General features: G+C 46.5%; 2 protein-coding genes and 1 non-coding gene across 3 annotated transcripts; 2 read left to right on the top strand and 1 right to left on the bottom strand.

Moving 5' to 3' along the window:
- On the top strand, positions 1–6,521 carry RPL39 (ribosomal protein L39). Its single transcript, XM_075007939.1, has 3 exons — positions 1–61; positions 979–1,082; positions 6,060–6,521. Exons 1-3 carry the CDS (start codon positions 59–61, stop codon positions 6,106–6,108), a joined length of 156 nt encoding a protein of 51 aa, XP_074864040.1. The 5' UTR covers positions 1–58; the 3' UTR covers positions 6,109–6,521.
- Positions 5,403–5,537, top strand: LOC142020434 (small nucleolar RNA SNORA69). The gene has a single exon (XR_012647401.1). It is a non-coding gene; the product is annotated as a small nucleolar RNA SNORA69 (small nucleolar RNA).
- Positions 6,522–10,089: 3,568 nt separating the features above from the next.
- Positions 10,090–15,305, bottom strand: SOWAHD (sosondowah ankyrin repeat domain family member D). Its single transcript, XM_075007938.1, has 2 exons — positions 15,168–15,305; positions 10,090–14,682 (listed from the first exon to the last, which is right to left on the bottom strand). The coding sequence occupies exon 2, from the start codon at positions 14,510–14,512 to the stop codon at positions 13,508–13,510; it is 1,005 nt and encodes a 334-aa protein (XP_074864039.1). The 5' UTR covers positions 14,513–14,682; positions 15,168–15,305; the 3' UTR covers positions 10,090–13,507.
- Positions 15,306–15,310: the final 5 nt, after the last annotated feature.

The following is a 15,310-nucleotide window of genomic DNA, read 5'->3' as shown; positions in this document are numbered from 1 at the left end:
GCCCCTCCCCTTTCTTTCCTGCGCCGCCATTGTGGTGACCGGCTGGTCGTCGCGCACCATGGTGAGACAATCCAGTTGCATCCGCTGCTGCCCCAGCTGATCCGCGTTTGGCGCTGCCGCCCAGGCCTGGGGGACCCCTCCTCCCGCTCAGCTGGCGGGGAATCGGCGAGGGGCAGGGCCAGGGGCCGCCCCCTCCCCGGCTCGCTCCTCGCCGGAGCAGCGTCGGCCGCTCGCCGGGGGCGGGGGCTCCTGGCAGGAGGCTCAAGCCGGCGAGTGAGGCCGCGGTGGGGATCGGGCTGTTCTGCCCGGGTTGGAGCTCGCCCGCAGCGTCCCAGGGTTTGGGGTCCGGTGTGGCCAGGCGGTGTCTCGGACGCTCCCTCTTGGTGTTCTGCGTTGCGTGGTGCTGCGGGTCTGGGCCCATGGCCGAACCATGCGGAGCAAACCCCCTCTCGTAGCTGAGGGGTAAGATAATGGGTGGTGGGGGAGCGCAAGGCTAATACCTGAGCCCTTGATTCCTTGGAGGCAGGGAAGTTGAGCACACCCCGAATGGGGTAGATCCCCCGTTCTCCACCCCCCTCCCCGACAGTTGTGATAGCGTTGGCTTTCGAGTCAGGATGTGTGGTCTTTACCGTTTGAGATGCCCAGGGCACTCTGGATGTGGCTCCTGGGTCCCCCTACTCTCTCTGAGATCACAGTCTGCTCCGTGGTTGTCAGGCCCTGTTGCCCTAGTGGAAGTGGGAGACTGAATCTGGTTAAGCCTGTGCAGCTTTGACTAGGTTAAAACTGATGTTGTGTGTACACGTGCATGCTGTCACACCACTTCGCTGTCTTTTTAACCTTGCCCCTTTTGTGACTGCTGTGTGCAGCAGGCGAGTCCCCACAGGCTCAGCTCAAACTGCTTTTGTAGAGGAGAGCTCTGAATGCAGCTTGTTACGCGGGAGATTGCTTCAGTGTCTTCCCTTTATTTTTTATCTTCAGTCGTCCCACAAGACCTTCAAGATCAAGCGATTCCTTGCCAAAAAGCAAAAGCAGAACCGGCCCATCCCACAATGGATTCGCATGAAAACTGGTAATAAGATCAGGTAAAAACAACTGTTCCTTTCTGAGGCTAGGTATATGCTGTGTTAAAAAGTTGATTTCAGATAACAATTCCAGCTAAGACAGTCCTGTAGCTGGAGTCAGTGTATCATAAATCAGTTTTTTTGGGCCATCTCCACAATGGGAGGTCTTGCATTGGTCTCTCTTACATTGAGGAGTACCAGGGTTAATAGTAAAGCCCTGTTCCCCTTGGTGCACTAAATCAAACCCCAGAAGATTGACCATGAACAAGCTGATCTTCTAGTAATTATACGCATACCCTGAGAGTTCACAGTTTACTGCCCCATCTGATTAAATATATAGACCATATATACATTACATACTTCTGCTGGCATAGCTATGAATAGCAGCAGGTGGATGGATGGAAGAATCTTGTACTCATGGATGTGTTGTCAAGAAAAACCATGTGTGGTTCACCTGAGGCCATCCATTCTCTAGTACAGCAATACAATGTCTGGGGAAGCTTACTCCTATGAATTTGCTTCACCGAAGGTCTGCTGATATTGACAGGCTAATATATCAAGTTTGGAGGGTTTGTAAATACAAATTATCAGCAGAATGCATACATGGACTGAAGTGCATGCTTTTGTCCACTGTTGTTCACGAATGTGTTGTGTATTGACGCTTGCTTGTGCTGAATTATAAATGAGGATATGATTTAGCCAGAAGTCACAACAGTCATGAGCACCATGACTTGACCAGGCATCTGACTGCTTCAACTAGAACGGGGGTTGTGCGCCCCCACCAGGACTGGCTGGAACTGAAACCAGGACCGTGATGGTCCCAGCTGAAACCACAGGGTGTTCACAGTCCTGGGTCCAGCTCCAAGCAGAGCCATGGGACTGGGGCACAACTCACAGCCATGGGAGGGGATGTGACTGTCATGACTTCTGTGACGAGTGCAACCCCACCACCCTCTCTCTAGCTGGCAGCCACTGGAGTCAGGGCTGTGCACCCCTTCTCCCCCTTTATATTTAGTAAAGTCATGGGTCCTGCTAATTTTGGGTCACTATTAAGGCCTTACCAAATATCCGGTCCACTTTGGTCAATTTCATAGTAATAGGATTTTAATGATGATAAAGTTCATTATTTCAGCTATAAAAATCTCAAATTTCACAGTGGTGTAATTGTAGGGATCCTGCCCTAGAAAGGAGTTGTGAGGGGCTCAAAAGAAAGTTCACTCAACTCATAGTTATCCTGTGGAACTCCTTGCCAGAGAAGACTGAAGGCTAGGACTGGAACAGAATTTAAGAAAGTGCTAGGTAAATTCATGGAGGTTAGGTTCATAAAAGGCTATTAGCCAAGGGTAGGAATGGTGTCCCTGGCCTCTGATTGTCAGAGGCTGGAGATGGATGGCAGGAGACAAATCGCTTGATCATTGTCTTCGGTGTGTGTCATCTCGTCCCATCCTGTTGTCCCCTTCCTTTCCCCCCCACCTGGTACATGACACTGGCCACTGTTGGCAGACAGGCTACTGGGCTGGATGGACCTTTGGTCAGACCCAGTATGGCTGTTCGTATGTTCATGGGAAGCAGAAGGCCCACTAAACAAAGCGGATGATGAAGATGCTAAAGAAGCACTTGGAGGCGATATGGCCATTGCAGAGAAAATACATGAAGTCTTTTCTTGTCTTCATAGCTGGGGACAAATCTGCGCGTTAGAGGTGGTCATGGAACAAATACATAAACTACATAGTAACAAGTCACCAGGACTAGAAGCAAGTACCGATAAGCAGTATATCTTAAATAACACGGGACAGAGAAGCAAGTACTTCAGTGTACATATACGTTCTGGTACTGATTTATAGTTCCAAATCTTCCCAATTTTATATACACTTAACCTCAGTAATTCGGGTGTGTCTAATTTGGGAATACCCATTGTTTGGACCCTGGAAGTTGCTCTCTGCAGTGCCACTTCCCCCTGCCCTCCAGGCTCCCTTAGTTGGGAGGGCTGGAGTCTGGAAGCAGCTGGGGGCCCAGAGTCACATGTGTCCCACCTCTACCCCCTTTGTGCACGCTCCCAGATGTGGAAAATTCCATAATCTGGCATACCCTTTTTCCCCAGGGTTGCTGGATTAAATAGGTTTGCGTGTATTAGCCCATCACCATCGGCAGACCTTCAGTGAACAAATTCTTTAGTAGTAAGATTCCCCAGGCCCTATTCCAGGAACAGGGGATGGCTGATCTCAGGTAGTTACATGTGTTTTTTCCTGGCAACACATCCAACAGTTCTGAAAGAACTCAGATGTGAAATTGCAGAACTACGGAGTGTGGTTTGTAACATACCACTTAAATACACTTGTACCAGATGGCTAGAGGGTAATTAATGTGACACCAGTTTTTAAATGGGCTTCCAGAGGCGATCCCAGACTCACTAGTCACTATAGGGGCTCGTCTGCATACTTGGCTCAGTCTAATTCTTGACCTTCCCCCCCACCCCTCCACTCTCTGATTTGCTCACCTTGATTATCTTTTTCAGATTTGTCCTCCTTGCTTACTGTTTTTTGTTCTCTGTGCCTTAAATATTGAGTCTGTTCTGGTCTGGCTATGGTCTGAAGAAGTGGGTCTGTCCCACGAAAGCTCACCTAATAAACTATTTTGCTGGTTTTTAAAGTGCTACTTGACTGCTTTTTGTTTTGATAGTGTATAGACTAGCACACCTTCCTCTCTGTTACTATTCAACGTGTAAAAATATGGGGGTCTAAATTACCTGTTACCATTTAATAGAGAAATCTTGGAATCTTTGCCGGAGAGGCAAACAGTGTCGGGAATAATTAAGAAAAAGATAATAAGAAAGAAATTATATTGCCTCTGTATAAATCCATGGTACACTGACATCTTGAAAACTATGCAGATGTGGTAGCCTCAACTCAAAAAGCATATATTAGAATTGAAAGGGTTCAGAAACGGAATAAAAATTATTAGGAGTATGGAACGGCTGCCACATGAGGAGAAATTCAGAAGACTGGGACGTCCCAGCTTTGAAGACAACATAGATGATGACCCTCTACCACAACCTTGCTGCCTCTCTGCAATTACCTGTTGGATCAGAACCCCCCAGTTAGAGAAATGCTGGTCTCCCCTGTGACAGCTGTATAGTATGCTGTAAAAGAATGTGAAAGACCATCTTTTGTGGGGAGAGACCAGATTTCACAGTCCTTGACTAGTTTATTGTGTCCGTGAATTTAGTAGGGCCCAACTTGTTGCTCACCACCTTTCTGTGTCTTTTACTAAAATAACTGACAATCTTAACGTTAATTATCTTAAATTACAACAAAACTTCAAGCAAAACAGTCACAAGGTATTTCTCTTCTGTGCAGTCTGCAGTAATTGATGTTGTGAGGCAGAGCAAGGGCTGCATTTCTTAAAGTGGCCTTGTCTTTTTTTCCAGAAATGAGGGCCTATGGCACATTAAAGACTAACACATTTATTTGAGCATGAGCTTTTGGGGGCTGAAACCCACTTTGTCATATTAGGCTTGTTCATATCCTCCTCTGCTGCAGGTGGAAGTAGAGCTCTTTGCAGGGAAAACACATTTTTCATCTGTACATGTATATTTCCATATTTGACTTCCATTTTTTCCACTTCTGTGTTCCCCTTTTCTTTGAGCTGAGTGTAGCTGGTGGTTAAAGCAGGAGGTTGGGAGTCAGGATAACTAAGGGCAGGTCTACATGATGGGGGGGAGTCTTATGTAAGTTCTGCACTTTGAATTATGTTAGCAGTATAACTCAAGTTAACTTACATTTGATCTACTTAGAAACCCACCTTATCAAACCCTCCCTATCAAAGTCTGAGCAATTGGTGATCAGTTTAGCGGATCTTCACTAGACCCACTGAATAGACCCTTGGTGAATTGATCTTCAGATCCAAATGTGGGCTGTAGTAGAGACAAGCCCACAGGTCTATTGCTTCGCAAATAACAAGCAGTCCTGTAGCACTTGAAAGACTAACAAATGTATTTATTAGGTAATGAGTTTTCAGGGTAAGACCAACTTGATTAGATTTACAGTAGACAATTAGAATCTGGGATTTATATGTCGGGGTGAGGGTCGGGAGGTTGCTGTTGCTAATAGGACCGGGAGAAGAGGCAAATTAAGTGGGATGATGTTGTCAGTACAACTAACTTGTCTTTTCTTCGGAAAGTCACTTTGCTCTGTGCCTTGGTTTACCCATTTGTAAAAGTACTGATCTAACTGTGTTGCAGGCATGTCAATCGTTATTATTACTCAAGTGCACAGTTTTAATTATTTTTGTCTTCCAGCACTTAATGCACTAAAAACATCCATTTTCTGCCCAAAACTTGACAAAGCAGGCTGCTGCAATTACAGTGCTTCATTTTGTGGGAGTACTGCCATTTTCCTGCTGAGAGTAACGCTGTTAATGTTGCCTTTGATTTCACCTATGCATTGGTGAAATTGCTAACCATTAACATGTACAAAGTATGACATTTATAGTCTTCAAGTATGTGGTTTTTGAATTAATGCTTTAAAGGATTTCCTTGGAAAAGTGCTTTCTCCATGCTGCAATGCACTGCACTTGCATGTTCAGAATCCACTTCTGTTGGGAATGCAACTGTTTTATTTTGGTAAAAATGGTACTAATGGTGATATTTTAAGAAGTAGCCAGTTCTTTACTGCTGGTGCTACATTAATGAATTCTAGGCTGGTGACACAGTGTATGTACATGATCAGCGTTGCTATTTCTAGGTAAGTTTGCTGCTGATTTTATTTCTTGAGTACGGCTTCATATACTTAGTGAGAAAGGAAAGCAGGTACATTTGGAAAATAATTTCAAAATTAATCTGGCATAATTAGCAGTTAGCATAATTAATTGACAAATTCCTAACTACCCCTTTACAAGAGATTCCAGTCCCTTAAGGCTGGGTTAATTCTGAATGTGATTGTGGTCTATGTTAGACTCTCAAATGTGCCTTGCTTACTAAGTGTGCTGCTTTTGTTCTAGGTACAACTCCAAAAGGAGACATTGGAGACGGACCAAGCTGGGCTTGTAAAGAGCTGCTTTAATGGGAACTCTAATGACACATCTCTCCTGCGCTAAGACCTGACGTACTCATTGCAACAAAAACTACCATTGATCCATTATGAGGATTCAATCTTCTTGTCCTCCCTCTTCGCCACCTGCCAAAAAAAAAAACCCCAAAACAAAATAAAATAACCTGCAGTCCTGAAAGATAACTTTCATAGACTAATTGGAATAATTATAACTGAAAAATTAAGACTGTGTTCAAATTAGGGTTCATTTCTGTGCTCATGTATATTGACTTGATTTGTAGCGCCAGTTTACCAGTTTGTTAATAAAGATGAGCATTATTGGGCCTTTGAATTAGTGATTCTACCTGAATTTATTATGTGGATTGTGTGAGATGGGTGGGTAATATGCAGAATAAAACTTAAATTAATGTGAGCTACACTAATCTTCCTTTTGTATCCTTTTGCCATAATTGTACATTAACAGCCAAACTTTTGATGCAGGTTCAAAATATAAGTTTGCCCTTAAAAGAGAGTAGGTCAGTCTCTGTTTAGAAGAGAAGTGTATTTGTGAGGGTCACACTCATATAGAATGTCCAAGGGATTCTATGTGAATGAGCAAAATAATCTAATGCTTCTCAAGTAAACTGAAAAATCACCCTTCCAGGCCACTCCATTCTGTATTACCTTAGTGCTTATAAATTGCTGTATGCGTCTTACCTATGACACCCTGCTAATATTTACAGGTCTTAACAGTTTTGCCCAGTCTAGCTGATGTATGTGCATTTAATCCTTTTGTACACTAAGGGTCAGATTTGCAAAGGTATTTAAGAAACCTGTCTGCATTACCAGATTCCTGAATATCTTTAACAATCTTGTCCCAAGTCCTTTTTTCAGTGACTTGTATGTTGTGTTTTGTCAAACTGCATGGAATGGCAAGCAATGTGTATTTGAGAAAATGAGGCACAGAGCAACTCACATGCAGAAGTCTTCACATTCCTCTGTGATGCACAGATAATTTTATGTTGCAGACCCAAAAGTGATGTGTTAAGAAACCCTTATGTAGTCAATTGTACTGAAGTAGCCAGATTGAATTTTCGAAATTTGCCTTTTGATACTTACGGTAATCCTCATAAGGTTTTGAAGTGGTATAAAAAGCAGTGAAATGTTGGGGATGAGTGGAAGTCAAAACATTTCCAGTTAGGGTTTTGGGTGACTTTTAAATACTATCCCTTTCCACTTCTGATCAGCTATCAGCACATTTAAATGATTAATGCTTTTAGTTATAACCATCAAAACATTGATTGTTTACAAAGGTTGGAGGAGGATGCGTAGTGGGACGGAAGTGAAGGTGGAGGAATAGACCTTGAAATTGTAACTGGTCGAATCATCAGTATCTCGGGGTTGTCTGCATGCTGCAGTAATGCCCCTAAACCAGATGATGATGATGCAGTTTCATAGGACCTTGCATACAAACATCTTTTTAGTAGGGGGAACTGAAACAGTGAAGTTGTGATTTGCTCAGATTCACGCTGAGTCCTGTCTTGGTCCCCTGCTCTGCACCGTGCTGGGTCTGTATGTAGACTCTGGCTTCTTGGAAATTCCTGTGGCTTCACTTCTGTGCACTGATTTAGCTGAAATCAAGCTAGCTTGGTGCTGAATGGAGCAGAGGAGTGAGGTGCAATTGCTGTCCCTTCTGTGGGAGTTCAGTTGAAATCAGTTTCCTGGAGGCAGCGCACCACATCCTGGGGAAGCTGAAGCCTTTACCACCACACCCTGCGGGATCAGCACAGCCACTTTCAATGTGATAAATGGATGGAGCTGTTCTTTGCTGACATTCACAGTAAGTCAATGCTAAGGTGCGGCATTTGCTGAGCTGGATCACATATTTTGCTTAAGGCAGCTTGTTGCGTCTTACACAACTACCTCTGAAAGCCTTACTGGAAATCCCAGTCACCCAAGGCAAGTGAGGCTAGTGCAGTGTTTCTCAAATGTGTCCAGCATAGCTGCATGCAGCCACCTGTGGAGGGAGGGGTGAAGCCAAGCGAGCAAACATGCAAATACTGCTTCCCACAGAAACAGACTTAGTAGCCAGCAAACCTCAAAAAAATAAAAATAAAAATAGAAAAGCAACAAGAACATGCACAGGACATGATTTCTTCGGTTTTGGTCTAGTAATGAATAGAGATCATTGTACATTATTTTTATTGAGTCTGCAATAATATCCTACATAAAAAATTGCAGTGGTTTGGACATGTACATATATTTTTTTTTTCCCCTAAAGGTAATTAAGCACTTCAGGTAAAAACTGTCAGGGTGGCCACCCGAAATGTCGGTGAACCCTGCCCCTGGACTAATGTTCTGTCTCAACCTCTGGACACATCAGTGACACTTGATCGTGCAGTAGCTCTTCAGGGGGATATGTGATATAAGCAATTTCTGATCACTGGGGGGCTGAATATGTCTAGGATGGGATGTGAGCATGAAGCTTTAATAAAGATATTTTTAAATCTAACCGCAGACCATGTGCTGAAAATAGCCTCGCTACAATTTGAAAAGGTGCTTTCTCCTGTTCCAAGGTTCTCCAGGAGCCCCATGTTTTGAGGTTGATCCATAGCGTTGTTTGTAAGTTTTCCTTGTGTGTTGTGTTTTTAACGTTTGGTTTTTTTTTAATTCAAAAGATTTTGTGATTTAGTGCATTGGGTAGGGATACACTAAATTGAACTCATAGGGCTTCGTCCAGTTGGCACCAGCACTCCTGCTCCTTGTGAGGCGTAAGGGAAGTCAATGGGAGCATTTGCTCCTGTCAAGGAGATGGCACAGAATCTCGACTTAAGGTAAGGTGACTTCAGTTATGTACTTAATGTATCTGGAGTTGTCTATCTTTATCTGACCTTCCCCTCAAGTGTGGACCTGGCCTTACACATCCCCAGCAAAGGCTGCTGGAAGATAGCTATGGGGTGCAGTTAAGTGGGTCTAGGTTCTTGCTATGCTTGGAAGTCAATGGCTAGCTCTCTGGGAGCAGACTGGAGACTCAGACCCATGAAAAGCTAGGAAAAAACATGTCTTCAGGTTTTCCTGTTAGCTGCAGGGGAGAGATCCTGTGCTAAAAATCCTCTTGCTTGATTTTCAATCCATTTTGGACTAACTTGCGTATGTCATTTTTTTCCCAATATTTAAGTCAATTCTAGTTCTGCTGTGAAGAGGAACTGTGGAAAAATGACCCTTTCTTAGGCATCGTGTACCTCCAGTGTTCATCCTACTGTAACTAGATCAGTGCAGCCTCCCAGTGTGGACACAGTTACACTGACGTAAAGGCAGTTATACTAGTATGATTTATTCCCTCATACTATCTCTTTGTTTCTAAACCAAGAGTGTTAAAGCTGCATAAAACGGCCACTGAATAGATCAGGCCTTTCCTAAATAAATCCATTTTAAGTGGTCATTACTAAGTCTATTACCCCTTTAGACCCACCACCTCTAGGAGGCTGGTGAATTCTATCTCACATCATCAGTTGTAGTTACACCAGTGCTAGCTCACTGAAGCCCTGGTGCCCAATATTGTCATGACTCGCCACATGCGGTGAACAGGACACCATGGCGTAGCAATTCCTGGGCTCTGGAGTTGCATGCGGTGCTTGGAGCCTTTAAATGCAGCTCCTCAGAGCCGCACACTGGGCAGCCCTCCACCTGCTCCATGGATGTATCCCACTGCTGCATGCCATGGCAACCTCTGCATCCCCTGGCGTGGATCTGGCTGCCATGGCTCCAGCAGCAGCGTCGGCTTCAATCGCCCGTGCCTCTCCATCAGCAGTGGGTCTGGCAAGCCGCCAGCCTTCACTTGGGGGGGCGGGTCTGGCAGAAGAGGGAGGGCTGTGGCAAATATGCCAGGACAGCAACCCCAAGTGTAACAATCCTCGAATTATTTAAAAAAAAACATTTTAAATGGATTTTTTATTTTAAAATCAATAAAATAAAATAATGAATGTCTCCATTAACAATAACAGTTACAGCTTATCACAAACATGCTGCACATACACTTACAGTCTCATAGAAAGGAATAAATGGCTTTAGTCTGTCCAGAAGAACTACTAGCTCTTTGCTTCTTGAAAGTTCTGGGCTTTCAGTTTGTTTCTCAGCAGACTAAAAAGGCACACAGGTGAAGACAGATACAAGCTGCCTGAGACTGTTTTTGTTCTGCGCTTATGTGGGGCCGGGCCTCGGTCAAGCATGGCAGGGGAGTTAGTTAAGACGTTGTCTGAAAGAATGAGACAACATATAGGACAGGACAGAGTCAGAATAGAATGGAACAGTGGAGTGGACTGGAAAAAAAACTGGAAGACATTATCTAACACATGCACAGCTTCCTATATTGCCCCTCATTTGGGCCACAGAAAAACCATCTTAGCTTCTGGGTGTAAGAAATACCCTAACTGGGAATCTTTTGAAGCAATAGGTTAGAAAAGGGAAAATGTGGCAAGTGTAAACAGTGCGAGAAGATTTTGCAGGGCTTAGCTGCAAGGATGAACTATCATAAGGACAATGGATGGAGAGAAGAGTGACATGGATAAAGATGTGGATGCAGAACAATGGGTTCGTAACTTAAATAATTCACTTTGCAATGCATCATTCTTCAAGGCTCTCTGTGTCTTAGTACAAGTGTGACCTGACAAGTAAATTCTCAAGCTGTTTCCTGTGTTGGATGTTGCTAGAAAAAAAAGTTTAGCTTTGCTAATCCTTAGGGCATGTTTAGTTAACCGGGTTTAGAAGCTATCGCTCAAATATGCAGTACAGAAAGCTACTGTAGGAGAAAGCTGAAGTTGCCAATTGTCACTGTGTCGTTTTTATGTTTTATATAATACATGCCATGTCTATTCCACTGTTCTCTGTAAGCTGAGCACTTGGGCAGCCACTCAGGAGGGATTCAGGCACTGCCCAGCAACTTAGCAGCGCCCTCACAGCTGGCAGCATGTGTTTCTATTGGTGGTGCACCACATGCCTTGGTGCACATCATAAAATTTATTCCACCCATGGATGGAAAAAGAGGGGACATTGTTCTATTTCCTAATTTTCTTCTGCATAACTTAGCTTTTCTAAGGGAACTCCGTTCCATACGTGTTTTCTCAAAAAAACAGACAAGCCAGTGAGTTCAGTGGGGGCTTACTTCAAAATTAAGTGCTCAGTCTTTGGCTTTGGGATAACATGGTTTAAAACAATGGGTTTTTTTGGGGTGATTTAAATGGCCTTGATTTAAATCAATCCACCTGGGTGTCACAAAGGGCCTAATTTGGCAATCAGGATCTTTATTGCTGGTAATTATGCATGGGCAAGGAAAGAAACTAGCTTGAGTCTTGGAGGAGTGATGTTAAATGGTTAACTGGTAAGCAGGAGGCTTATTGGTATGCTTGCTGGTGAACTCTGTTGGCAGCCAGCCATGCCCTGCCAGAGCAGCACTGGCCCCTGCGTGGCCAGCAGGCTGGGTAATGGTACCCCCACAGCCATGGCAGGGCCAGTCCCTAAATCAAAATAGTTACTTGGTTAGGTTACTAACATTTAACTGGTTAATCACGTCAACATGCCTATCTGAGAGCCCATCTTATATTTCCAGGGTTGGCAGTTGGAGGGAAAATATCATTTTCCTTATAAATAGAGTCCAGAGAAGATGAGTGAGCAGTACCAAAAAGGCCATTTTACAATCACTTTTCAAAGCACAACCACGCTGTACGTAAAGGGGACAAGTTAAAAATGACCCAGGAATGATTCTGTGCAAAATTGAGGCTGGACAAGCTGTTTATTTCAGGTCATTTAGAGGCACCCCCAACACCTAAAACAAATTGGGCAAAGTCGCACCTTCCTGATGAATAAGGTACAGGTGAGACAGGTGAGTCGCAGAGGGTTTACCTTTTTAATGCTTACAACTCTGAGCAGCGCTACATCAGGAAGAGGGAGTCTAACCACTCCCTTGTTTCTCTGGAGTGTCCCTTTGCACCATGTTCTCAGTGCATTACTATGTTTGTTTTTCTTATCTCTGAACCTTTTCCATTTCTCAAAACAATGTGTCACCAGCTCCTCCTTGCTCTAGGAATGTGAGTTCAGTTCCTCTCTTCCACATGGAACCTACTTCCACTAATACCTGCCTAGTCTGGCCCTCCTGCTCCGGGCTCTCTTCATTAATTTACAATTTCCAAGCCCACGTGTGCGGAAGACATCAGAGTGTTCTGAGCTCCCTTCCTTTTCTCCACGTTCTCTCCATCCCTTGGGGGGTTCTGGAGCTGCTTAAACAGTGCTGTTGCTTGCCTCACTCCACCATTTTCTCCGTGCTCCAGCACTGGAGTAGAACTGCGGACTTAAGCTTTTATTGGACACAGTCACTAGGTTCTAGGAAAAGCAATGCAAATGAGCCTTCCCAGGGCATTTTGAAGGCACCTGTAGTGTAGTGGCTGTACCTGTGTTCTGTATTTTTTCCTCTATGTCCTTTAGGCAACTCACTTTACTTGAGAAGGAGAGGTTTGGTATTGGAGTGTCAGTGGCGGCTTATTTCACCCACCTGAAGTCCATCCCCTCTGGGGTGGTTCAGTGAGTCACTGTGAAATGTTTTGGCTGCCTCTGAGTGTCCGCAGTCCAAGCACCTTGCAGACGAGGCTTCTGCTAACCTTACAGCCTCGATGTGGGATTATCCTCATGCGGAAAAGAGGAAACCGAGGCAGAGAGGGGTGCCGTGACTTGACTAATGTCACGTGAAAAGCCAGAAATAGACTCCCAAGTTCTCCTGCCACCCAGCCCTGTTCTTCAACCGCTGGACTGCACCTCCTCCACCCTGACTGGGTGAGCAGCGACAACGGAACAAACGGCAGAAGAGCACCGCTGGCCGGGCTGCTGCTCGCCCTCACAGCGCTGGAGCAAGCCGAGAAACGCTGTAAACAAAGCAAAGGGGCCTGCTTATACGACACCCTTAGTATCTCGAGGCTCTGCTTACGGGACAGAACCTGGGGCAATGGGCCTGTACGGGGCACCTGCTTGAGGGCCATTGCTGGCATGCTGCACTGCTCGGCAGCCCTGCATGGGCGGGAGGTTCAGCAGCCAAGGAAAAGTCACTGTAAGAGGCTTCCGTCGTACAAGCAGAATAGTTACTGAGGGCCAAATCCTGCCCCTGGGTACACATACACAGGCGCTAATCACGTGGCCTGCAAGGGGCGTGATGCACACATAGCTGGGAGCAGGATCCAAGTCTGCACAGGTTTGCAGAAGCCTTAGTCAATAGCTCTTGAGTAACCCCAGTGCATCAGCTCCCAGGGGTTAGTTCCAGCTCTGCACCTGTCTCCTTTACCCAGCCTTGCCACCCTGCTGCTCCCCTTGCCCCACCTCTCCTAGCCAACTAGTTCATAGGCAACCTCACACTGAGTCTTAGCCCCAAAGGACAGCTTAAAGGTCTTGGAAGAATGAACGTGCCTGTCTGAACAGGCTCCGAAAGAGCTGCAGTCTGGAGAACCATTCATCACCAAAGCGAGCAGCCCTGCTGGACGACTTGCAGTTATTGTTGGTATTCCACGTACCGAGCTGGGGCAGGTCCTCTTCTAAAGCCCCTGTCAGCTCCTTCAGCTCCCGGGGAGCATCCACTTTTAGGTACTGCCAGGCTTTGTGCCCACTGTGGTCCCGCAGGCTCGTGTTGGCCCCATAGGCTCCTACCAACACCTTGATGACCATCACATGGCCGTGCAGGGCAGCCAGATGCAGAGGGGTCAGCCCACCGCTGGCGGTGGGAATGTTGACGTCTGCACGGTAGCCCTTCTTCTCTGCGCTGGTGATCACCTCAATCAGCTCCTCGTGGCGGCCATGCTTGGCCAGCCAGTGGAGGGCAGTGAAGCCTGTCACAAAATCTCTCCTGGCCAGCAGGCTGGGATCCATGTCTAGCAACCTCAGGATGCTCTGCGGCTCCCCCTGGGCCACCGTCAGCATCCACTCGTGCTCCAGGGGGTCCAGGGCTAAGGACACGTCCTCAGGGCTCTGCTCCAGCTCTTGGGGCATCTCCACCGCTGGGCGGCTGCTGCTGCCGCTGGCTATCTTCTGAGCAGCTGCGAGCCACATGGCTCCCTCTGGGCCACTGCTCTGCAGCAGGATCTCCTTCAGCCCTCTCCGCCGCGTGCTGCCCCGGCCCAGGGAGAGCCTGGCTGCGTCAGAGCTCACCTCCCAGTTACCTGAACCTCTGCTGCTCCTGCCCAGGCTCCTGATCAGGTCGCGCTTCTGTAATTGGCGGAGACTCACACTCCATGCTGCCGTTGCTGCAGATGACGATAACGCCTGGACGTTGGGGTTGGGTGCCTGGCTATCCATAAGTGCCTCTCTTTGAGACTGGGGGGCCTCTGGCAACGCACACAGTTCAGTGGCCTTTGATACCTCAAGATGCTCTTTCTCCTGCATCCTGGCCATGCTGTCTCCTCAAGCAGGCTTCACCATCCCCAAGATCGCCTCCTGGGGCTCCCTGTAAGGCATGGTCAAGGCTCTCTGTGCTGGGGTGGGCAAAATGGTTCCCAGTCCCGATGTGACTCTCACTCCAGTCCCCGCCAGAGCTCTCTGTTTGCAGAGCTTCCTGAGTCCGCCTTAGAAATGTTGCAAAGAGGAACCAGGGTTTAGTTTCTGAGCTCACGGGGAAGGCGTGCGTCTTGCGAAATAAGTCATAGGCACCAGCAGCTTCTGGGCTACCGGCAGCACACCCTCCAAGTGATCAGCTACTTTGCAAAGACTTTGCTGCCTGCCATTTGTTTACCAAGGCTAGAGCAATTTCCTCCCACTCTCAGCCCCTCCTCTCCAAGCTACCTGCTCCCTGGTGCTTAATATTCAATTACCCCCCCACCCCCAGACAGAGGCTGTGTTTTCTCTCCTTTCTAGCTTTTGGTGACTAGTCTGACAACCTCATTACATTATAACCTCCACCATCCAGCTAGATCTGTGGATATGGGAGCTGTTTGATGTGCTCCTTTCTACTGGCAAGTCATTGGGAACTGAAGCCAGACGAAAAAAAGGAACTCTGCCCATTCAAGCAGAAAACAAGCAGGGACTTTTCTCTGGAGCGGCTGCTGCTTACCTTTCCAATGGCTCCTGTGCTGGGTGGAGAAATAGAGCTCCGGGTGGGCAGGCCTCCCAGGCTGCTGCGTCTCGCTGGGCACTTGGAGGGCTGCTGCCAGCCACAGGGCCCCTCCTCCTCTGCCTGTGGGTTCTCACGTCCCT

The sequence above is a fragment of the Carettochelys insculpta genome, chromosome 13 (genome assembly GCF_033958435.1).
Source record: "Carettochelys insculpta isolate YL-2023 chromosome 13, ASM3395843v1, whole genome shotgun sequence".
In the NCBI taxonomy this organism is placed as follows: domain Eukaryota; kingdom Metazoa; phylum Chordata; order Testudines; family Carettochelyidae; genus Carettochelys; species Carettochelys insculpta.
Note: the sequence above shows the minus strand (reverse complement) of the source record. Positions and strands in the feature narration are given on the sequence as shown.

Excerpts from the sequence above, each read along its gene's own strand:
- SOWAHD (XM_075007938.1), bottom strand. The coding sequence starts at position 14,512 with ATGGCCAGGATGCAGGAGAAAGAGCATCTTGAGGTATCAAAGGCCACT.
- RPL39 (XM_075007939.1), top strand. Across the intron at positions 1,083-6,059 it reads AAAACTGGTAATAAGATCAG|GTACAACTCCAAAAGGAGAC; the intron begins GTAAAAACAACT and ends CTTTTGTTCTAG.